Raw genomic sequence first — 24,632 nt, 5'->3', positions numbered from 1 at the left:
AACTCTTTTTTTCTTTCACTGTCATTTTAGCTTCCTTTAAGATCATAGACTCTTTTCCCAAACTAATATTACTTCCCTTTTCAGATGTTATTTCTTCTTAAGATTTGCTTACACGTAGCCAATCATTCTGGGATATTTTTCATGTTATTCCAGTGCTATAATTCTGATCACATCAACACATTAGCCAAGCAATTCAAATTTGATGTTTCACAAACATACCAAAAAAAAAGTAGGCATTTTAAAATTAATTTTTGCCTTCAATAACCTTATGAATGGATCAGCATCCTCATGATAATCTTTATCATTAATAACAAATCATATTTAGTGGCTCCTGGGTGGCTCAGTCGGTTAAGTGTCCCACTTCAGCTCAGGTCATGATCTCACCATCTGTGATTTCGAGCCCCGCATCAGGCTCTATGCTGACAACTCATAGCCTGGAGCCTGCTTCGGATTCTGTGTCTCCCTCTCTCTCTGCCCATCACCCACTCACACTCTGTCTCTCTCTGCCTCTCAAAAATGAATAAACATTAAAAAAATTTTTAAATAAAAATAACAAGCAATATTTTACTCCATATATATATGGTACAAGCAATATGGGTTTAACCCTACATTTAAAAGAGGGAAATTATATATTTTTCTCTCTCTCTAGAATTGGTTCTTATTTTTTTAAAAAATTATATCACTAAACTCTTAGTACTACTTTTCTGCAGCCATTTTCCAATATTTTTATCACAAAGTCCAAGTCTGTCATGGTGTGAGGCAATTATTTCAATAACATTTGTTGACATGGAAGATTAGATCACAGACATCATGGTGGCTTCTAAGTATCTTAGTTATAGAGCATATACAAAAAATTTCAGCCCTGAAGTCAGGATTCCATACCTCATGCAAATCATCTTAATTAAGGTACTTGGGTTTGGTTTTTGTTTTACAACTTTTGCATCAATCCTTATAGTCCAAGATAAATTAGTAAGGTTAGGTAGATAGAAGTTGAGCTGTTTTGGAAAGACATCTAGGGGGTCTAGTCTGAGCTCTCTCCCAAGGAAGTGGAGTGATTTTACAAAGGCTAACGTTGCCCGTTACAGTATCTTGACTCTTTCTTCCAACTTAAAAACAAAGAAATAAATATATTCTATGGAATTAAATAGCCCAGTTCATTAGAAATTCTTGTTTTTTACAGAACCACCTATTTTTAGCAGCTTCCCGCCTGTAGTAGAAACCCTTAAAAATACTGAAGTTAGTCTTGAGTGTGAACTTTCGGGAACACCACCATTTGAGGTGATATGGTACAAAGACAAGCGGCAACTGCGAAGTAGCAAGAAATACAAGATTGCCTCCAAAAATTTCCATGCAAGTATTCACGTTCTCAATGTTGAAACCTCAGACATTGGTGAATACCACTGCAAGGCACGGAATGAAGTGGGAAGTGATACTTGCATTTGTATTGTCAAATTGAAAGGTGAGTGTATTTCCTGCACATGGTGGAAATGGCAGGAATGTGCCCAACACTTATTTCCTCTCTCTCTCTTCCATTATCTGGACAATGTTCTCAACAGTCTCCACCTATCTTTCCCTGTTCAGAACCACCAAGATTTGTCTCCAAACTGAACAGCCTCACCGTTGTGGCTGGCGAGCCTGCTGAGTTACAAGCATCCATAGAAGGAGCCCAGCCTATTTCTGTCCAGTGGCTTAAAGAGAAAGAAGAAGTGATCAGAGAAAGTGAAAACATCAGAATTACATTTGTAGAAAATGTTGCAACTCTGCAGTTTGCAAAAGCAGAACCAGCTAATGCTGGGAAGTATATTTGCCAAATCAAGAATGATGGTGGAATGAGGGAAAACATGGCCACGCTGACTGTTTTAGGTTGGTACAATATAGTATGATGGTCCCCTGGTAGAAGGTGGGGCCAAACACTGAGAAGACTTACTGAGAGTCACTGGTAGAATCTCTTGTTCTGAATTTCTTCTAGAATGATACTAATATTTTCTTATTTGAAAGGTTTAAGAGAAAGGACCTAATCGACCTTCTTCTTCTTTTTCTTCTTCTTTTTTTTCCCCTAATGGATCTTTTAAACACTCTTTCCTATTTCTGTGATCCTGACAAAAATTAGCTATCTGTTTGATTGTTTACCTACTACTTTTCTTGATGGATTAGCAGATGCAATCATGACTCTCTTTTGCTTAAGCATGAAAACTGTTGGGAGCCAGCATATGCAGCAAAGAAATTTTGGTTCCAAAGTACTGGTTGTTAAAGCTCACAAGAACTCCCAAGATCAAAGTTTGATAGGAAAGACTTCCACTTGCATCTTTGAACAATTTAGCAATTGTTTGGATGACAACTTTGAAAAAAAAAAAAAACTGGCTCTAGAACCTTAAAAAAAATAAAGCAGGAATATCAATTCATAATAACATGAATCCTTTGCTCTAAAGAGGGTCAAATGCAAATCAATACACATTGTCTAATGTGTATTATCTGAATTGTTTTGGAAATCAACTAGTGCACAAGCACATTTCTTAATAATTCCCATAATTTCATGATAGCACATAATTGTGGAATCACATTTTGAGGTCTAGAGAGAGAGCCTAACATAACCACACCACTGGAAGAAACAATGTGAGCGAATTTGAGAGTAGAGGCATGGTTAAGGTAATGGAACTTGACAGATGGCTGTCACATTTTATTTCAGAGCCTGCAGTCATTGTTGAGAAGGCAGGACCAATGACGGTGACCGTGGGAGAAACGTGCACTCTGGAGTGTAAGGTGGCTGGCACTCCCGAACTCTCAGTTGAATGGTACAAGGACGGAAAGCTGTTGACCAGCAGCCAAAAACACAAATTTAGCTTCTACAACAAAATCTCTTCCTTAAAGATTCTCTCTGTTGAAAGGCAAGACGCAGGCACATACACTTTCCAGGTGCAAAATAATGTTGGAAAAAGCAGCTGTACGGCTGTGGTTGATGTTTCAGGTTAGTTCTGATCCGTTCCCCATGTTGCATGTGTGAATTCCTTTCACCGGTTTCCTTCTCTCAAGTCTCTTCTGCTCTTTTAAATCCTGATGAGTCTCTTGCCTTTCTTGACACAGACCGAATGGTCCCTCCCTCTTTCACACGAAGACTGAGAGATACCGCTGGGGTGCTGGGTACTTCGTGCATCTTGGAGTGCAAAGTAGCTGGCTCATCACCTATCTCTGTTGCCTGGTTTCATGAGAGAACTAAGATTGTCAGTGGAGCAAAGTACCAAACCACATTTTCAGATAATGTCTGCACGCTGCAGCTGAATTCTCTGGATTCCTCAGATATGGGCAATTACACATGCGTGGCGGCGAATGCCGCTGGGTCTGATGAGTGTCGTGCCGTGTTGGCCGTACAAGGTCAGTGTTATAGATGCAAACCGTTTCTTACAGATTCCTCTCTGGGTGCACATCCAGGCACGCATCTGACACACATTCAAAAGTGCTCTTTGTCTTTGATTCAAAGTTGCAGCTTAGAAGCTTATAGGCTCTTTTCACTGTCCTCCATGTCTATGTAGAACCACCGTCTTTTGTGAAGGAACCTGAACCTGTGGAGATACTACCAGGCAAAAATGTCACCTTCACAAGCGTTATTAGAGGATCCCCTCCGTTCAAGGTGGGCTGGTTCAGAGGTGCCAGGGAACTGGTGAGAGGAGACCAGTGCAACATCTATTTTGAAGACACTGTGGCAGAACTGGAATTATTTAATGTGGACATCTCTCAGAGTGGGGAGTATACTTGTGTGGTTTCTAACAGTGCTGGCCAAACATCCTGCACTACTCGCCTCTTTGTAAAAGGTTTGCTCAAGTGCATTTCTCTTCCTACTCTTTATACATTGACATCTTTGTGCTTTTACTGTGTTTGATTGCTATGCTTTGTCACTCACCAGAACCAGCTACGTTTGTGAAGAGGTTAAGCAATCAGTCTGTGGAACCAGGGAAGTCCATAATTCTGGAGAGCACCTATACTGGAACCCTTCCAATTTCAGTTACCTGGAAAAAGGATGGTTTTGACATAACTCCATCTGAAAAATGCAGCATAGTCACAACAGAGAAAACTTGCATCCTAGAAATCCTGAACAGCACAAAAAGAGACGCGGGACAGTACTCCTGCGAAATTGAAAATGAGGCAGGGAAGGATGTTTGCAAAGCTTTGGTATCGACATTAGGTGTGTTGTCTTATTCTCTCTTTTAATAATTGGCATTGAGGTAACACGAAGCATGGGTTTGTTTGGTTTTATTTAATTCTAGTCGCTGATTGCGATCCTTTGTTCTTTAGAACCACCTTATTTTGTTACGGAACTGGAGCCTCTGGAGGCATCCGTTGGAGATTCAGTTTCTTTACAATGCCAAGTTGCTGGGACACCAGAAATCACAGTGTCTTGGTACAAAGGAGACACCAAGTTACGGCCAACTCCTGAATACAGGACCTATTTTACAAACAATGTGGCCACGCTTGTTTTTAACAAAGTGAACATTAACGACAGTGGAGAGTACACCTGTAAAGCAGAAAATAGTATAGGAACTGCTTCGTCTAGGACTGTCTTCAGAATTCAAGGTGATGATATTATTTTAGAAATTAAGAAAATTTGAAATCTTAATTCTTCTATCTTTGTGGAGAAATTTTCACTTCATCTACTAATGACTCCAGTATTGCTTGTCTTCCTACAGAGCGCCAACTCCCACCTTCCTTTGCAAGACAACTGAAAGACATTGAACAAACTGTTGGGCTTCCAGTTACACTCACTTGTCGATTAAATGGCTCCGCACCCATCCAAGTGTGCTGGTATAGAGATGGGGTACTTTTACGAGATGATGAAAATCTACAGATGTCATTTGTAGATAACGTGGCAACTTTAAAAATTTTGCAAACTGACTTGAGCCACTCTGGCCAGTACTCCTGCTCAGCATCTAACCCACTTGGAACAGCATCTTCTAGTGCTAGATTGACGGCAAGAGGTTTGTTCCCACGTTAATCTTTCTCTTTGAGAACCATGACTTCTTATTCATTGTCAGAAGAGAAATGGCCAATGAAAAAAGTAAAACAAAACAAAATGTCCATTGCCTTTTCTTTTCATTTTCCAGAACCTAAGAAATCTCCATTCTTTGACATCAAGCCTGTATCTATAGATGTCATTGCTGGGGAAAGTGCTGACTTTGAGTGTCATGTTACTGGTGCTCAACCAATGCGAATCACTTGGTCAAAAGACAACAAGGAGATACGTCCTGGAGGAAATTATACTATCACATGTGTGGGAAACACTCCCCATTTAAGAATTCTTAAAGTAGGCAAAGGGGACTCCGGGCAATATACTTGCCAAGCAACCAATGATGTTGGCAAAGACATGTGCTCGGCTCAACTCAGTGTAAAAGGTATCATTATATGGTGTCTACCAGAATTTGTTCCTTCCCACATTTGCGTAATTGTCTTCTAAAAAGTTTCTTTAGCTTTTAAATTTGGGGGGTAAACTAACCGGGTCATGTTAGAAGGTATATTAGTGTTGAAGAAAACATTAATCAATGTTCTGTTTTGTCTTTTTTTTTTTAATGTTTATTATCTTTGAGAGAAAGAGAGAGACAGAGGGCAAGCATGGGAGTGGCAGAGAGAGAGGGGGGCACAGAATCAGAAGCAGGCTCCAGGCTCTGAGCTGTCAGCACAGAGCCTGATGCGGGTCTCGAACTCACGAGCTGTGAGATCATGACCTGAGCTGAAGTTGGGCACTTAACCAACTGAGCCACCCAGGCGCCCCTGTTTTGTCTTTATATTGTTCTTTAAATCAGTGTTATCTCTAAGTGAGATCCTATCAAATAGTGTTTAATTGAAATTTGTTAAATATTGTTTCAACTGTCCATTCTCATTTTTTGTACTTTTCTGTCATATGCATTCTGATTTATCATTACTAAATTTTGATCAAATACCTCTATAATACATTAACTTATATGTTTCAGTTTATATATCAAACTACAAAAATAAACTTAACAATTAAACCCTCTATTAAAAGCTTATTTTATAGAAAAGATAACATGTTACCATAAAATTATCAGGAAGTATATTCTTCATAAACCAGTGACCAGTTTAAATATGTGTTTGTGGGATCTTCAACTACAAACATAAGCTATTTTTTTCCTTTGATTTACTAGAACCTCCCAAGTTTGTTAAGAAACTAGAAGCTTCAAAAATTGCAAAGCAGGGAGAACCCATCCAACTGGAATGTAAAATAAGTGGTTCCCCAGAAATCAAAGTTTTGTGGTTCCGAAACGACAGTGAACTTCATGAAAGTTGGAAATACAACATGTCATTCGTTAATTCTGTGGCATTGCTTACCATCAATGAAGCCAGCACTGAGGACAGTGGGGACTATATCTGTGAGGCCCATAATGGTGTTGGAGATGCCAGCTGCAGCACAGCCCTGACTGTTAAAGGTTAGACACACTAAGCATCTTTCTTTTCCTCTGATTTGATTCTTTCTCAACAATGTTACGAGCTCCAAACTAAAAAGGCTCATTAAGAGGATTTGCTTGTAATTCTTAAACTAGTTTTTACGAATTGTTATTTCTGGTGTTTGTTAGCATAATGTCATATGGTCACACCAATCCCTCTTAATGATCCTGGATTCTAAAATATTTTTTTTGCTTTTTAGCTAGCAAATATTCTCATCATTTAACTTCTTTTTTTTTTTCTTCTGGTAGCACCTCCTGTTTTCACTCAGAAGCCTTCTCCAGTAGGAGCTCTTAAAGGTTCTGATGTTATCTTGCAATGTGAAATTTCGGGAACCCCCCCATTTGAAGTGGTGTGGGTTAAAGATCGAAAGCAAGTTCGAAGCAGCAAGAAATTTAAAGTCACTTCAAAAAATTTTGATACAAGTCTTCATATCCTTAATCTTGAAGCCTCCGATGTAGGAGAATATCACTGCAAAGCTACTAATGAGGTGGGAAGCGACACATGTGTTTGCACTGTCAAGTTCAAAGGTTTGTATACATGGGCACAAAAACATATGCCTCTTCCTTTCATCTTTTCTTGCTCAACTAATAATTTATGTGGCTGTGAGTCTCTTTATTTTCTCTAACCACAAATTTCTTTCATTAGAACCCCCACGGTTTGTGAAAAAGCTAAGTGACACCTCAACCCTTATTGGGGATCCTGTTGAGTTACGGGCTGTAGTGGAAGGCTTCCAGCCAATTTCTGTTGTCTGGCTGAAAGATAAAGGTGAAGTCATCAGAGAGAGTGAAAACACTAGGATTTCATTCATTGATAATGTTGCAACCCTCCAACTTGGGAGCCCGGAAGCATCTAATTCTGGAAAATATGTGTGCCAAATCAAAAATGAAGCCGGAATGAGAGAATGTTCAGCAGTCTTGACTGTACTAGGTTAGTAACGAAGTAAAACCTGAGAAAAAAATCAAATTGGCCCATGATCATCATCTGCAAATAGTACTCTTACCCCATAATATATTGATCACACTCTTAGTTTGGAAGGTGACTTTATTTTCAATGCATTATACTTCTTCTTTTAGAACCAGCCAGAATCCTAGAGAAGCCGGAACCCATGACTGTCACTACTGGAAATCCTTTTGCTTTAGAGTGTGTAGTGACTGGAACCCCCGAACTTTCAGTCAAGTGGTTCAAAGATGGGAGAGAATTATCTGCAGACAGCAAACATCACATTACATTCATCAACAAAGTGGCTTCAGTTAAAATCCCTTGTGCAGAGATGAGCGACAAGGGGTTATATAGCTTTGAAGTGAAAAACAGCGTTGGTAAAAGTAGCTGTTCTGTGTCTGTCCACGTTTCCGGTGAGTCGTAGGAGGTTCTCATGAGTATATAATTTTTCCTAGAAAAAACAAAAAAAGAAAGCTTCTCTTATCAAAGGAAAACTACTCTTCTCAACCCTAGATCGTGTTGTGCCTCCTTCCTTCATCCGCAAGCTGAAAGACACGAATGCCATCCTGGGAGCCTCCGCGGTTTTGGAGTGCCGAGTCTCCGGTTCAGCCCCGATTTCAGTTGGCTGGTTTCAAGATGGCAATGAGATCGTTAGTGGGCCTAAATGCCAGTCCAGCTTTTCAGAAAATGTCTGTACTTTGAATCTGAGCTTACTGGAGCCCACCGACACAGGCACATACACGTGTGTGGCCGCCAACGTGGCGGGTTCTGACGAATGCTCTGCCGTCCTGACCGTGCAAGGTCAGTGTGCAAGGATCGGGCTGCAGCTTCTCTAACGTCTTTTCTCTGAGGGACTTAGTGCCTGCCTTGCATTGCAATTTCTTTATCTTCTCTTCATGCTTAGTCTTAGTTCCCTTTTCTTCAAGTAGCAGAAGCACATCTCACCTGGATTTCTTTTCTTTCTTGCTCTCCCCCTCCCTTGGGGTATCCAGAACCACCGTCTTTTGAACAAATCCCTGACTCTGTGGAAGTTCTACCTGGAATAAGCCTCATATTCAGCTGCGTCATTAGAGGCACCCCTCCGTTCAAGGTCAAATGGTTCAAAGGCAGCAGGGAACTGGTGTCAGGGGAGTCATGCACCATCTCTCTGGAAGATTTTGTGACAGAACTGGAGTTGTTGGAGGTGGAGCCATTGCAGAGCGGAGACTATTCTTGCCTTGTTACTAATGATGCTGGCAGTGCCTCCTGTACCGCACATCTTTTTGTGAAAGGTCGGCTCTTTGCTCCCACTTGCGTATCTTTTCAATTTTCTTCCAAGTCTTCATTTAAAGATGCCAATTTTACCCTCATGTTTTCTCCATATAGAACCAGCCACCTTTGTGAAAAGATTGGCTGATTTCAGTGTGGAGACAGGAAGCCCCATAGTTCTTGAGGCCACATACACTGGCACACCTCCCATCTCAGTGAGCTGGATGAAGAATGAGTTCCCTCTTTCACAGTCTCAGAATTGCAGTATTACCACGACAGAAAAATCTACCATCCTGGAAATTGTTGACAGCACTGTAGAGGATTACGCACAATACAGTTGCCTGATAGAAAATGAGGCTGGTCAAGATATCTGTGAAGCTCTGGTGTCTGTCTTAGGTGTGTTAACAAGTTATCTCTCTTTCATTGCTATCTTTTCTTTCTTTTAAAGCATCCTCTTTATGTTAGCGTGACTGATTGATTATCATCCTTTGTACCCTAGAACCACCTTATTTCATTGAACCTCTGGAACATGTGGAAGCAGCCATCGGAGAACCCGTAACTTTACAATGTAAAGTGGATGGAACCCCAGAAATTAGAGTTTCTTGGTATAAAGAACACACAAAGCTACGATCAGCTCCTGCGTATAAAATGCAATTTAAAAATAACGTTGCCTCTTTAGTAATCAACAAAGTGGATCACAGTGACATAGGAGAGTATACGTGCAAGGCAGAAAACAGTGTGGGGGCCATCGCTTCTTCAGCTGTGCTTGTTATCAAAGGTGATGATGCTTTTGTTTAACGAGTCTTACTGTGTGCTGACAGACCCATTTTCTTAAAAACATCAAAATTTTAATGGGTTGAAATATGTTGTGGTTGTTTTCTCTCTTGTGAATAAGGATTATCTGTAACTTCTTTACAGAGCGCAAACTTCCACCTTCCTTTGCAAGAAAACTGAAGGATGTTCATGAGACGCTTGGCTTCCCAGTTGCGTTTGAATGTCGCATCAATGGCTCAGAACCTCTTCAAGTGTCTTGGTACAAGGATGGGGTGCTTTTGAAAGATGATTCTAACTTGCAAACATCTTTTGTTCATAACGTAGCAACTCTTCAGATTTTGCAAACTGACCAGAGCCACGTTGGTCAGTACAATTGCTCAGCTTCTAATCCTCTTGGAACTGCTTCATCCAGTGCCAAGCTCATTCTTGCAGGTGAGTAATCACCGTACTCTCTTTCTTACCAAGCAGCTTCGCTGCTGTTGGCCACTGGGCTGGTGCCACTTAGTTCCTGCTCTGTGTCTGGGAGCATGAAAACTGAGGTCACCATGTTGGTCTTCATCCTTTTCAGAGCATGAAGTGCCTCCTTTCTTTGATCTAAAGCCTGTATCAGTAGATCTTGCTCTTGGAGAAAGTGGTTCTTTTAAATGTCATGTAACTGGAACTGCACCCATCAAAATCACTTGGGCCAAAGATAACCGAGAGATTCGCCCTGGAGGCAACTACAAGATGACTTTGGTCGAAAATACTGCCACTCTGACAGTTCTCAAAGTAAGCAAAGGTGATGCTGGGCAGTATACCTGCTACGCAAGCAACGTCGCTGGAAAAGACTCTTGTTCTGCTCATCTGGGTGTACAAGGTACTTGTCCCAAAAAAGTAGCAACATCTCTTACATTTTCAATATCTTGAAATATAGGAGGAAGGGTGTGCTTGAAAGTTATGTTTAGGACCATGGTCTAGTAATTAGAAGAGACCAGATGGATCCAGAGCCTATCAAGTGGGGTCAAGCTTTAAAATTTTTTATTAAAAAATTATAAAACCAGTAAAACATGGACTGAAAATCCATTTTCAAAGGCTAAAATAGAGAAGAGGGAAATAGTGAACAAAAGTGTTTGGCAGAATTGCAAGAAGATCCAATTTTTGAAAGAAATCAGTTTGGGTGGGGGAAAGAAAGGAAGTTATCTCAAATGACTTATCTTCCACAGTAGTTTGTAAATTAATGGATTTAGTTTCTCTAGAGGGTAGCGGATCCCAAACAATCAAGCCCTTCCAGAAGAGTGAGTTGTGTCAACCTCTTTTCCTCCACTATACCCGCTTAAATAATAGTGGAAGTCAGAGGGCTGGGGAGAACATCAGTGTTCAACATTGTAGAAGGCAACCATTTCTGTCTGTAGCAAGTGCATGGCTGCTATTGTCAGAAATTAAATAGTTAATGAGCTGCTGATTTAACCCATTAGAGAAATTTTTAAGGGTTTTTGTGGTGATACTTTATAGATATCTTGAAATTAAAATAGCATTGCATTTACCAGCCCATTTGCTCTATGGCATATTCCTAATCATTTTTATCTCCCTGAGCTTGAATTGTTTCCTTCAGTTAATGAAGAAAGCATTGCTCTCCCTACCTCATATGGGAAATTATGAGGGTTGAAGAAATATCTATCTAAAGTGTATAAGAGAAATTGGCATAAATATTAAGAAAACTCACCCAGTTTTGTTGTTTTGATTCCTCATGGTACATATCTGATATCTTTGCAGCCATAGGAGTTAGGCCTCTGCTGACTTACATACAGGAGAGTGGTCAAACTCTCTTATTTATTCCCAGTGAACCTCATAGGGCCTCCAGCAACAGATGCACCCTCTTCCTCTGATCTTGCAGTAAAGATATGATTTTGGGGGCACCTGGGTGGCTCCGTCAATTTAGCATCTGACTCTTGATTTCAGCTCAGATCATGATCTCACGGGTCCGTGAAATTGAGCCCCGCATTGGGCTCTGTGCTGACAGTGCAGAGCCTGCTGGGGATTCTCTGTCCCTCTCTCTTTCTGCCCCTATCCCACTCAAAATAAATGTTGTTTGAAAAGATATGATTCTTTGGTTGGGAGGAGGACCACACAATATGGATCGATGTATTTTCCTCCTTCCTTTTGCAATAATATTTAATGTAGGTACTTACTGAAATAAATGCATGTTAGTTTTAGAAATTTCTGCTTAGATTTAATCATTGTTAACTACTAATTATTAGCTATTCTTCCCTGAATGGCCTCAAATAATTTGTTTTCCAGAGTTAAAGACCTCTCCATCTGACAAAGAGTTTCCTTTTTTCTCTTCATCTTGAGTTACACATGTCTTTTCCATCCCTTACCTTGTGTTTTCTCTCTTCGTTCCATAGAACCACCCAGGTTCATTAAGAAGCTAGAACCATCAAGAATTGTGAAACGGGATGAATCCACAAGATATGAATGTAAAATAGGAGGGTCTCCAGAAATCAAGGTGTTATGGTACAAAGACGAGACTGAAATTCAAGAGAGCAGTAAATTCAGAATGTCATTCATTGACTCGGTGGCAGTGTTGGAAATGCACAACCTCAGTGTTGAAGACAGTGGAGACTACACGTGTGAAGCCCGCAATGCAGCGGGCAGTGCAAGCAGCAGCACTTCCTTAAAAGTGAAAGGTCAGACCTTACTCTTCCTTCGCAGTTTTCACACTGGACTCCTCTCCAGCAGTCCTCTCAGTTCCCTGTTTGATTCTCTAGCAGTATCTTAATTTTTTATTTTTTTTTATTAATATATATAGTTTATTGTCAAATTGGCTTCCATACAACACCCGGTGCTCATCCCAACAGGTGCCCTCCTCAATACCCATCACCCACCCTCCCCTCCCTCCCACCCCCATCAACCCTCAGTTTGTTCTCAGTATTTAAGAATCTCTTATGGTTTGCCTCCCTCCCTCTCTGTAACTTCCCCCCTCCCCCCCCGCTTCACCTTCCGCCTGGTCTTCTGTTAAGTTTCTCAGGATCCACATATGAGTGAAAACATATGGTATCTGTCTTTCTCTGCCTGACTTATTCCACTTAGCATAATACTCTCCAGTTCCATCCACGTTGCTACAAATGGCCAGATTTCATTCTTTCATCTTATATGTTTAAAGGGTGCAATTGAAAATTAAAAGTGGTATTGTCTGTCTTGATAATAGAACAGAAAACAGATTCCTACTTACTTACAGAACACATCCAAATATTCCTTTTTTCTCTAACCTAATTACCTTTCAATTGTAGAACCACCCATTTTCCGCAAAAAACCTCATCCTATTGAGACACTGAAAGGAGCTGATGTTCATCTTGAATGTGAGCTGCAGGGTACACCCCCATTCCAAGTTTCTTGGCATAAGGATAAGAGAGAACTGAGGAGCGGCAAGAAGTACAAGATAATGACTGAGAACTTCCTAACAAGTATTCACATCCTGAACGTCGACACTGCAGACATGGGGGAATACCAGTGCAGAGCCACCAACGATGTGGGCAGTGACTCTTGTGTTGGTTCTATCACTCTGAAAGGTTAGAGTGGCTTCATTTTTTTCTGTCTGCTCTTTCCCTTCCCATTTTTTTCCCCTCTAATTGTAATACTCTTTTGGCTTCTTAGTGATGCCCTGTCCTTTTATCGCTAGCTCTGTCTTCCACTTTTCCTTTTTTATTTTTCCAAATCCTTTTTTATGTTTAGTGTGCATCCCATTTCCAAATCCTACCAACTACCATTTTAGACCATTTTTCCTGTGGATTTCATTGAACTTAGAATCCTGGAGAGGACAAGATGTTTGACTCTTTCAGCTTAATGTAAATTCTAGTATATCCCTGCTCTCACTCACCAAAAATACCTCTTATTTAAGAAATGGAAACAACACATTATCACTAGTGTAATTCCTAGCATTGCATGACTTAAGTACTACTAGACCCATACGTTCTATTTTTTTTCCAAAGGGTTTTATTTTTAAGTAATCTCTATACTTGATATGGGGCTCGAACTCACAACCCCAAGATCAAGAGTCATATGCTCCACTGACTGAGTCAGTCAGGCACCTCTGGAACATTTTTGTATGAACATCATCTTGTTTTTTTTCCTAAATGTAATTTATTGTCATGTTAGTTAACATACAGTGTATACCGTGTGCTCTTGGTTTCAGGAGTAGATTCCCATGATTCATCACTTACAACATTCAGTGCTCATCCCAAGAAATGCCCTTCTCAATATCCATCACCCATCTTCCCCTCCCCACCATACCCCTCTTCAACCCTCAGTTTGTTCTCTGTATTTAAGAGTCTTTTATGATTTGCCTCCCTCTGTTTTTGAAACTATTTTTACCCTTCCCTTCCCCCATCGTCTTCTGTTAAGTTTGTCAAATTCCACATATGAGTGAAAACATATGATATCTGTCTTTCTCTGACTGACTTATTTCACTTAGCATAATACCCTCCAGTTCCATCCACGTTGCTGCAAATGGTAGGATTTCATTCTTTCTCATTGCCAAGTAGTATTCCATTGTATATATAAACCACATCTTCTTTATTTGTCAGTTGATGGACATTTAGGCTCTTTCCATAATTTGGCTATTGTTGAAAGTGCTGCTATAAACATTGGGGTACATGTGCCCCTATGAATCAGCTGTCTGTATCCATTGGGTAAATTCCTAGTAGTGCTATTGCTGGGTTGTAGGGTAGTTCCATTTTTAATTTTTTGAGGTACCTCCACACTGTTTTCCAGAGCAGTTGCCCTGGTTTGCATTCCCAACAGTGCAGGAGGGTTCCCCTTTCTCCACATCCTCATCAGCCTCTGTTGTCTCCTGAGTTGTTCATTTTAGCCACTCTGACTGGTGTGAGGTGGTATCTCAGTGTGGTTTTGATTTGTACTGCCCTGATGATGAGCGATGTTGAGAATCTTTGCATGTGTCTGTTGGCCATCTGAATGTCTCCTTTGGAAAAGTTAGACCTATGCATTTTAAATGACATGCCTCTTTGCTTTCAGCACCACCAAGATTCGTGAAGAAGCTCAGTGATGTTTCTACCATCGTTGGTGAAGAAGTTCAGCTGCAGACTACTATCGAAGGCGCTGAGCCAATTTCAGTGGTGTGGTTCAAAGATAAAGGGGAAATTGTTAGAGAAAGTGACAACATATGGGTTTCTTATTCAGAAAACGTTGCAACCCTACAGTTTGCAAGAGCAGAAACAGCCAATGCTGGGAAGTACACCTGTCAGATCAAAAACGATGCTGGAATGCAAGAGTGCTTTGCCACACTCTCTGTTCTCGGTTAGTACAAATAGAACATTGTCATGAATACAAAACACAGCCTTACTGGTATCCATATTTTCCGTAGTTTTTCAGCTTGATTTTAAAATCTGAGTGTAATCTGTATCTCATTCCAGAACCTGCAGCAATTGTGGAAAAGCCGGAATCCATAAGAGTTACCACAGGAGATACCTGTACCTTGGAGTGCACGGTCACTGGCACGCCTGAACTCAGTACTAAGTGGTTTAAGGATGGAAAACAACTGACAAGTGACAGCAAATACAAAATAAGCTTCTTCAACAAAGTATCTGGTCTTAAGATCATTAATGTGGCACCTAGTGACAGTGGCGTATACAGTTTCGAGGTGCAAAACCCTGTTGGCAAAGACAGCTGTACAGCCTCAGTTCAAGTTTCAGGTTGGTTGGTTAGCCTTTTGCCTCACTGTTATTTTAGTATAGCTCCTGATTTACATATACACGTATGGGAAGCTCCATCTTCTACAGTGTGACCGTGAGTCTTACATCTTCTCCATCAGCAAAATCAGAAGTAACGTACCCATAGAGTTAGAAGAAAACCACATGGAGAAATTTCCACAATTCAGAGTGATTAGAGTTAAACTGAATCCCTGGAGAAGGACAAAGTTTGTCTTTAACTATCACTTATGCTGGAATAATTCACCACACAACAGTTCACAGTGATGAGAGACCAAGATCCTTAACACATCAATCAGTACATCTCATGTTGATTCGTGAGGCTTTTGACTGTGTGAACCCATAGGGAACTCTTTGATACCTTCGCAAAAAAGCCAAGTGGATCTAGGGATGTTCCATCAAAAATACAATAATTCTCTTTTCAAATCATGTTCTAACTGATGTCCCTTGTTCATTTGATTTTTACCACATTCAGACCGAATTGTTCCTCCTGCATTCACGAGAAAATTGAAAGAGACGAATGGTCTGTCTGGTTCCTCAGTTGTAATGGAGTGCAAAGTCTATGGATCACCTCCGATCTCTGTGTCCTGGTTCCATGAAGGAAATGAGATCAGCAGTGGAAGGAAATACCAGCCCACCCTGACAGATAACACTTGTGCTTTAACTGTGAACATGCTGGAAGAATCAGATGCCGGCAACTACACATGTGTAGCTACTAATGTGGCTGGTTCTGATGAATGCAGTGCTCCTTTGACTGTGAGAGGTCAGTTAAAAAGACAGCAAAACAGGGGCACCTGGGTGGCTCAGTTGGTTAAGTGTCTAACCCTTGATCTCAGCTCACATCATGATTTTGCAGTTTGTGCATTCTAGCCCCACGTTGGGCTCTGCACTGACAGCGTGAAGCCTGCTGGGGATTCTCTCTTTTTCCCCCCTTCTCTCTCTGCCCCTCCCCCACTCATGCTTTCTCTCTCAAAATAAATACATTTTAAAAATACAGCCAAATAGAGCTGTATTTCATAGTTTGTTAAATTTAGTAAGTATTTTTATCATCACAGTGGAAAAATATTAAATTGTTTTTGGTATGTGTTTGTGTGTGTTTGTGTAGAACCACCATCTTTTGTTCAGAAACCTGAGGCCATGGATGTTTTAACTGGAGCCAACGTAACTTTCACAAGCATCGTAAAAGGAACACCTCCTTTCAGTGTCAGCTGGTTCAAGGGTAGCACTGAACTAGTACCAGGGGACAGATGTAATGTGTCTCTGGAGGATTCAGTTGCCGAACTGGAGCTGTTTGATGTAGATACAACACAAAGTGGAGAATACACCTGCATAGTTAGTAATGAAGCTGGCAGAACTTCTTGTACAACTCATCTCTATGTAAAAGGTTTGTTGGGCTGCTATTTTGCATTTTTACAATTAGCATACACAAAGTAACAGTTAGGTCTATATCTGAATGTATATGGGTCGATTTCATATCGTCGATCTGTTTTCTATAGCCCCAGCCAAATTTGTGAAGAGGCTCAATGATTACAGCATAGAGAAAGGAAAACCCCTGATTCTAGAGGGCACGTATACTGGAACTCCTCCTATTTCTGTTACATGGAAGAAAAATGGCATAAACATAACTCCTTCTCAGAGGTGTCATATAACCACAACCGAAAAGTCTGCAATCCTGGAAATCCCAAGTAGCATGGTAGAGGACGCAGGACAATACAATTGCTACATCGAAAATGCTTCTGGAAAAGATTCCTGTTCCGCACAAATACTGATACTAGGTTTGTTATCCCACATTCACATCTTCATATATAAATAATCATCTGGCATGTCTCTTGATGACTATTTATCTCTCCTGCCTGCAGAACCACCATATTTTGTCAAGCAGTTGGAGCCTGTTAAGGTGACCGTTGGAGATTCTGCTTCTTTGCAGTGCCAAGTTGCTGGCACCCCTGAAATTGGGGTGTCTTGGTACAAAGGAGATACAAAATTAAGACCTACTACCACCTACAAAATGCATTTTAGGAACAACGTTGCTACACTGGTTTTCAACCAGGTTGACAGTAGTGACAGTGGAGAATATATCTGCAGAGCTGAAAACAGTGTGGGAGAAGTTTCTTCATCAACTTTCCTTACTGTTCAAGGTGATTGCAATATTTTAGAAGTGAATGAATTTGTGTTGCTTTTGAATAAGATTTAAAATACCTGGTGAAGGACTTCCTTCTGCCCAATGCAAAATGTTCTGCTTGAGAAATTATATCTACAGTTAGTGGCTTACCTTTGTCTATAGGTGGGAGTGAGAAGAGGCCTAAGTGTTTGGTTGGAAGGATCATGGAATCAATTGTCTCTATAATTAAATCTTTAAGAAAAATGAGTGGCCATATTTTTAAAATTTCACCTCATGAGTATCCCATTCAATAGGCAACAAAGCAGTCCTAACAATAGGAGAATCTGCTGTGTGCCTGGAGATGTACCTTAAGCCAATCAATTTCCCCTCAGGCTTACATATTTTTGTGCCTAGTATGCATTAGGGTGACCACAGAATGAAAATTCTGCTCCAAAGGTTTATATGTTGTTCTTTGCATCCAATTCAAGAGCTGTTAATACCTCTTGATATTTTTGTAGACATACTATTATCTATATAACAATAATTGCGAAAAGAGTATTTGGCAAATTAAAAACATCCAGAAGTGTTCATTATTTTAATTCTGTTCCTACAGAGCAAAAACTTCCACCATCATTTTCTCGGCAATTGCGAGATGTCCAAGAAACAGTTGGACTTCCAGTTGTTTTTGAATGTACCATACATGGATCAGAACCTATCTCAGTGTCTTGGTATAAAGATGGCAAGCCGTTGAAAGATGGCCCAAATGTACAAACATCGTTTTTAGATAATGTAGCTACTCTGAATATTTTTAAAACAGATCGGAGCCTTGCAGGCCAGTATTCTTGCACAGCTACAAATCCTATTGGGTCAGCTTCTTCCAGTGCCAGACTCATTCTCACAGGTTTGTGGATTCTTCGACTTTCTATTTATATAAGTAAAATTTCTGTAATCAAAATTAAGGAGAAAACATCACAGTTTCTGTCAAGTGGAGTGGCTATAAAACCTTGCCTTTCTGCTCTGCTTTTAGAGGGGAAGAACCCACCCTTCTTTGACATTCCCATCGCCCCTGTGGATGCTGTGGTCGGGGAAAGTGCGGACTTTGAGTGCCACGTGACTGGGACACAACCAATAAAAGTCACCTGGGCCAAAGATAACAGAGAGATACGCAGTGGCGGAAACTACCAGATTAGTTACCTGGAAAACAGCGCCCACCTGACAATCCTGAAAGTGGACAAGGGAGACTCCGGGCAGTATACCTGCTATGCTGTGAATGAAGTGGGAAAGGACTCCTGCATGGCTCAACTTAATATAAAAGGTATCATTTATTTCTCATGTGGTCCAACAAAAACATATTCATTTTCTGTTCTTTCCTAACAGTGCAGTTTCTATTAGGGCAGTGAAATTTAGGACAGTTTTAAACAGATGACATAAAAATGTTTAAGAAGAAATGTTTCTCTAGAGAACAAGTGATATTTCTAAATTCATATTTTTCTAAAACTATATATATCCTACATAACCCTAAGACCACCCTCCTCTTTTTATTTTTTACGATTATGTGGTTCTGGAGACAGTTGTAAGTTATTTTCATCATCTATCCCATAAATGAGAGAACAGTTTAGAATAAGTTTGTGGAGAGGGCTGAAATTTTAGGAACATACACTGATTTGGTGTATTTAGTTGGTCAGCATTAACTTTTAACGTAAAATATGATTCCTTTTTCCTGAAAAGCCTCATATCGATAACCTGCTCCTGGCTTCCATTTCATATATCATTGCAATTTCTTACAGAGCGGCTCATTCCACCAAGTTTCACTAAAAAACTCTCAGAGACAGTTGAAGAAACAGAAGGGAATTCTTTCAAGCTTGAGGGCCGTGTTGCTGGCTCCCAGCCTATAATGGTTGCATGGTACAAGAATAATATAGAGATACATCCAACTTCTAACTGTGAAATTACGTTCAAGAACAACATACTCCTGCTGCACGTCAAGAAGGCGGGCATGGGTGATGCTGGTTTGTACACATGCAAAGTGTCGAATGATGCAGGCTCTGCTCTGTGTACATCTTCAATTGTCATCAAAGGTTAGTTATCCTTGCACCCCCAAGCCTCTTGTGTTCTTCTTTATTGCCCATTAGATATTCCTGTGCATTTCTTATGACATATGCATTTCTTCTTTACGTCTGTTGACCAAGTAAGTTATAACAGATATATGTACAGTTGACCCTTAACAAATGGAGGTTACGAGCCCTGACAAATCCCTGTATAACTTTCGACTTCTCCAAAACTTTACTAATAGGGGACTGTTGACTGGAAGCCTTACCGATAACATCAACAGTTGATTAACATGATTTTATGTTATTTATTATATGTTATATTCTTACAGTACAGTAAGCTAGAGAAGAGAAAAAAATCTGCCGGTAAGGAGACTCAGGCCATTCAAACCCATGTTGTTCAAAGGCCAACTATAAATATACATTATGTAATTGGCACACCATAATTCCACATATATTTACTTAAAATATATTACTATTTGTAATTTACATGGCCAGCAAAGTAGGTGTCCTATACTCAAGGGACTAAAATCTTAGCTTGTAGATCATATCCCACAATTCTCTCCAGCAGCTAGAATTAATTCCAAGTCTACTTGGAAATTCATGTGCAAGTGGTATATGGATTTTTATGAAGCATATTTGTTTCAAAAACTTCTTAAATTTTCATCATTGAAAATTGCATTAGCTTTGCTCATTTTTAGTTATATCACACTCTAAAACATTCTCTTTTCCATTGCTAAAGGATTATTGTTTGACATATATTGCCCAAAGCTTTTAGCCTGTAAATGAATATTAATCCCAGACAAAAGAGTAAAATTTGCTTGAAAAGGAAAAAAAAAAAAGATGACTTAAAAGATGCTGCATATCATTATGGAAGATGTATTTAAATATACAGTCATAGCTTGAGGCAAAGAAATAGAGTGTATCATTTAAGGAGGTCTTTTTTATCTGATCTTCTGACCATAATGGCTTCATCCAGATGAGTCTGATGTAGAATCATCAAAGTCACTTTACAAGCCAACTTCCTAGAGTAGCTGGGAGTTTGATTACCAGCTCTGATGACATAGCATGCCATTTCAGGGTACGTGCACTAAGTAATAGGTTAATATCACTAATAGGCTAATATCATTGAGTTGTCTTAACTTAAAATACACTCATTGAACAGAACTTAAGTGCATTTAGTTTTAAAATATGTTTAATAAAACAAAAAAAATGTATCCTTAGGAGTGTCTTATATTTATGATTTGCATCCCTGGTGGTTATTAAGTAGATAAGTACTTTCTATAGAATTCAGAGGCTATTTCTTTGTAGAAGTAAAAAATTTTTTACGTAGACGTCAGAAGTTTTAACCATTACAATCATGAATATTGCCTTATTTTAATATTTCTCAGAATCACTGAATAAAATCATTATATAACACTGAGTTGGACATGGCCTTCCTATCACGTTACTTGTGTATTCTTCATTGGTTTTCAGTTGACTGAGCTTCAGCTGCTGTTTCCTTTTGGGCAAAGACTGGATTTTAAATGCTACTATAGCTGCATTTAACAACTAAAGATGAAAGTCACAGATAATCACGTATTACAATATGGGCTCATGGATTACTAAAATGTTGGCTTTCCTTCCCAGAGGACAGCAAGAACTGCTCCTCTAGATGAGGAGAATTCCCCAGTAGGCCCTTAGTCTTTAGGGTTTGGCAAAAATGCAGATATATGCAGGTTGGAGAGAATCAGTTGTGTGCTATATGGCACAGAAGTTTATAGGAACTGCCAGTTGCAATGTTTGCAGTGCTTAATCAGGACACAGATGCTTACATGATTTATGAGCAACATGGCATCTACTCTTTGCTTATTTTTAAACCTTTGTCTTTAAAAAAAATCTAACAAATGTAGCTATTGCCTTCAGAGAGTAATCAACCTTGATTCAGTTCTTGGTTCAGTTCTACTACCACAACCAGTATTGCCTGTTAGAGACAAAACATCTCTTTTCTGAAATTCAATTTTTTTTGGCTTTTATGTTCCTTTTATGTTTAAAAATAGTCCCTGAGATGCCTGGGTGGCTCAGTTGTATAAGCATCTTACTCTTGATTTCGGCTCTGGTCATGATCTCATGGTTTGTGAGTTCAAGCCCTTCATCAGGCTCTGCACTAAAAGGGTGGAGCCTGCTTGGGATTCTCTTTCTCCCTCTCTCTGCCCCTCCCCTCCCTCTCAAAAATATATAAATAAACATTTTTTTAAAATATCTTTTCAATTCCAGAACCTAAGAAAGCTCCTGTGTTTGATCAGCACCTTACTCCAGTAACAGCAAGTGAGGGAGAATTTGTGCAGCTCAGTTGCCATGTTCGTGGATCAGAGCCGATCAGGATCCAGTGGCTGAAGGCTGGAAGGGAGATAAAGCCTTCAGACAGATGCAGCTTCAGCTTTGCTAATGGCACCGCAGTACTGGAACTTAAGGACGTGACTAAAGCAGATTCAGGAGATTATGTGTGTAAAGCTTCGAATGTGGCTGGAAGTGACACTTCAAAATCAAAAGTGACCATTAAAGGTACAGATACCTCCGAAGTATTATTCAGACCAAGTCAATGACTGGTCACATTTATTTTCTTATTACAACTTAAATAAGAATGGAATCCAATTTTTAGAAACATCAGTTCTTGCTCACTTGCAGTTATAGCCCCCTTATTATGACTGAAGTATTAGAGAATTCAATGAAAATGATTTCAACACAAATTGTCTGAAATTACCCCAAGTTCACCATCCTCTTTCTTGTACCTTTTTTACTGTATCCAAGAATGTATAATTAAGTTCCAAAAATTATGCTATAATAATGTAACATGAAGTAGTCTGATGTCATAGTCCTGGGGGAAATCTATATAATAAAGCCAAGCATAGAAATATAAAATTTGATACTGATATTATAATTGTCATTCAACCTGTATGTGAGAGCTATAACTAGTTATACTAGTTATAAATGCTTATAAAATTGCTGTATCTCCCATAACCCACTCTTATACTCTCATTAGAGTCCTAGAGTGAATGATATCTTTGACATGGCCAAATTCCTAAAGCTTATTTTACAACGGAATCATCTATTCCAATTTTAATGTAATTGTAATAACAAAACATGTAAATATGTCTTTCAGACAAACCAGCCGCAGTCCCTGTGGCTAAGAAAGCAGCAGTAGATGGGAAACTCTTCTTCGTGTCAGAACCTCAGAGTATCAGAGTTGTAGAAAGTAAGTACTTCGTGAAAAGTGCATCGTTGTCTACCCTGTACATTTTGCCACCAATTTAAATCTGCAAGAACTGATTTGGGAAAATTAAGGTCTTTATTCATTTGCTTTCATTCTTCCTTAGAAACCACTGCAACATTCATTGCAAAAGTTGGAGGTGATCCAATTCCAAATGTTAAATGGACAAAAGGGAAATGGAGACAACTGAACCAAGGGGGTCGCATTTTTATCCACCAGAAAGGCGATGAAGCAAAGTTGGAGATTAGAGACACCACAAAAACGGATTCTGGATTGTATAGATGTGTCGCATTTAATAAACATGGTGAAATTGAAAGTAATGTCAACCTACAGGTGGATGAAAGGAAGAAACAAGAGAAGATTGAAGGAGATCTTAGAGCAATGCTGAAAAAGTAAGTTCAATTAAAAAAAAACAAACATGCACAGTAAATTTCCATTCACAAAAGAGATCTCTCAAGAGGTACGGACCTTTCCCTCCAAGATTCAGATCATGTAAGAACATAAGCACACAGACATTCTCACAAAAACATATAAGCAAACATCCAGTATTTGGGCATAAGTTAGTGGCTCATTAAGATCAATTTCTGAATGATCATGAGAAAGTTCTGAGAATGAAGTGAAGTTTTATTAAAATTTTGAACAAAGGAAATGGTCTACAGAGAAGTGTGTATGCATCTAGATATGACATTTTTATTTCTACGTATTATTTCTCATGTTCTGAATTGTTTTCTAGAGCCAAAGTCAGATGTTTAACCGACTGAGCCACCCAGGTGCCCCTGAAAGACTAATATTTCTTGAATAAAGGACATAGCACTATGTCTTTGTGAAGGGGAAAAGAACCTTACTGACATTTATAATCTTTAAATGATAGGCAATTCAAAATAAGTAGAAGACAGGTGATTTATGTGTATTTCTGATTTCATTTAGGACTCCAATCTTAAAGAAAGGACCTGGAGAAGAAGAGGAAATCGATATCATGGAACTTCTCAAAAATGTTGATCCTAAAGAATATGAAAAATATGCCCGGATGTATGGAATCACTGACTTCCGGGGTCTTCTTCAAGCATTTGAAATACTAAAGCAAAGTCAAGAAGAAGAGACCCATAGATTGGTATGCTCTTTTGTATATAGCATCATCTTAAAAATTTATATTGGGGGGGCGCCTGGGTGGCTCAGTTGTTTGAGCTTCCGACTTCGGCTCAGGTCATGATCTCGCGGTTGATGAGTTTGAGCCCCGCATGGGGCTCTGTGCTGACAGCTCAGAGCCTGGAGCCTGCTTGGGATTCTGTGTGTGTGTGTGTGTGTCTCTCTCTGCCCCTCCCCCCCCCCACTCATGCTCTGTCTCTCTCTGTCTCAAAAATAAACATTAAAAAATACAGATTTAAAAAATTACATTTGAAACATCTAATATATCCCCTTTGAATTTCCAGAGCCCTACAACTGTATAAGATCACTTAGTATAACCTAAACAGCATCAAGAGTGGAAGCTGAGTAGAATCATGTATCCTCGAATTCACATTTTTTCCATATGTAATACTTAAACTTTTTCCTCCTCAGGAAATTGAGGAAATAGAGAAGTCAGAGAAGGATGAAAAGGAATTTGAGGAACTTGTATCATTTATTCAGCAAAGGCTGTCACAGACAGAGGTAAAATGAGTTATGATGATAACACAGTGAACAGGTTATTATTCAGGATTATAAGGAAAGGAGTGACTAACATGTGTCAATTCTTTATTCTCCTAGCCTGTCACTCTGATCAAGGATATTGAGAATCAGACAGTTTTGAAAGATGATGATGCTGTGTTTGAAATTGACATTAAGATTAATTATCCAGAGATCAAGCTTTCATGGTACAAAGGGACTGAAAAACTGGAACCCAGTGATAAATTTGAAATAAGTATTGATGGTGATCGACATACACTCAGAGTCAAAAACTGTCAACTTAAAGATCAGGGCAATTATAGACTGGTGTGTGGTCCACACATTGCTAGTGCTAAACTAACTGTAATTGGTAAGTAAAAATCATCGTATTAAAAAAAAAAAAACTTGTGAGATTAATTCACTATTGAGCACATCTGCATGTGGTATTGAACAAAATGTTTTTTGTATCATTCCAACAG

The 24,632-nt window shown here is 39.4% G+C and overlaps 1 protein-coding gene across 50 annotated transcripts in view; it reads left to right on the top strand.

Moving 5' to 3' along the window:
* The window catches only part of TTN (titin), a 277,310-nt gene that overhangs the window by 81,107 nt on the left and 171,571 nt on the right, over positions 1-24,632 (top strand). For 47 of the 50 annotated variants that reach the window (XM_045034065.1, XM_045034059.1, XM_045034049.1 and 44 more), the window contains 36 exons: positions 1,181-1,459; positions 1,582-1,863; positions 2,687-2,965; positions 3,082-3,369; positions 3,528-3,806; positions 3,899-4,177; positions 4,288-4,566; positions 4,680-4,967; positions 5,094-5,381; positions 6,150-6,431; positions 6,699-6,977; positions 7,096-7,377; positions 7,524-7,802; positions 7,903-8,190; positions 8,382-8,660; positions 8,755-9,033; positions 9,137-9,415; positions 9,556-9,843; positions 9,980-10,267; positions 11,796-12,077; positions 12,681-12,959; positions 14,422-14,703; positions 14,820-15,098; positions 15,589-15,876; positions 16,219-16,497; positions 16,610-16,888; positions 16,973-17,251; positions 17,828-18,115; positions 18,242-18,529; positions 19,002-19,292; positions 21,519-21,806; positions 22,405-22,497; positions 22,619-22,904; positions 23,440-23,623; positions 24,070-24,159; positions 24,256-24,523. The exons of 2 other annotated variants lie outside the window; for them this stretch is intronic. In XM_045034065.1, coding sequence (XP_044890000.1) covers positions 1,181-1,459; positions 1,582-1,863; positions 2,687-2,965; positions 3,082-3,369; positions 3,528-3,806; positions 3,899-4,177; positions 4,288-4,566; positions 4,680-4,967; positions 5,094-5,381; positions 6,150-6,431; positions 6,699-6,977; positions 7,096-7,377; positions 7,524-7,802; positions 7,903-8,190; positions 8,382-8,660; positions 8,755-9,033; positions 9,137-9,415; positions 9,556-9,843; positions 9,980-10,267; positions 11,796-12,077; positions 12,681-12,959; positions 14,422-14,703; positions 14,820-15,098; positions 15,589-15,876; positions 16,219-16,497; positions 16,610-16,888; positions 16,973-17,251; positions 17,828-18,115; positions 18,242-18,529; positions 19,002-19,292; positions 21,519-21,806; positions 22,405-22,497; positions 22,619-22,904; positions 23,440-23,623; positions 24,070-24,159; positions 24,256-24,523 — 9,687 coding nt within the window. The remainder of the gene's footprint in view (positions 1-1,180; positions 1,460-1,581; positions 1,864-2,686; positions 2,966-3,081; positions 3,370-3,527; positions 3,807-3,898; positions 4,178-4,287; positions 4,567-4,679; positions 4,968-5,093; positions 5,382-6,149; positions 6,432-6,698; positions 6,978-7,095; positions 7,378-7,523; positions 7,803-7,902; positions 8,191-8,381; positions 8,661-8,754; positions 9,034-9,136; positions 9,416-9,555; positions 9,844-9,979; positions 10,268-11,795; positions 12,078-12,680; positions 12,960-14,421; positions 14,704-14,819; positions 15,099-15,588; positions 15,877-16,218; positions 16,498-16,609; positions 16,889-16,972; positions 17,252-17,827; positions 18,116-18,241; positions 18,530-19,001; positions 19,293-21,518; positions 21,807-22,404; positions 22,498-22,618; positions 22,905-23,439; positions 23,624-24,069; positions 24,160-24,255; positions 24,524-24,632) is intronic. One more of the 50 variants, XM_045034050.1, reaches the window with a different exon arrangement.

The sequence above is a fragment of the Felis catus genome, chromosome C1 (assembly GCF_018350175.1).
Source record: "Felis catus isolate Fca126 chromosome C1, F.catus_Fca126_mat1.0, whole genome shotgun sequence".
In the NCBI taxonomy this organism is placed as follows: Eukaryota; Metazoa; Chordata; class Mammalia; order Carnivora; family Felidae; genus Felis; species Felis catus.
Note: the sequence above shows the minus strand (reverse complement) of the source record. Positions and strands in the feature narration are given on the sequence as shown.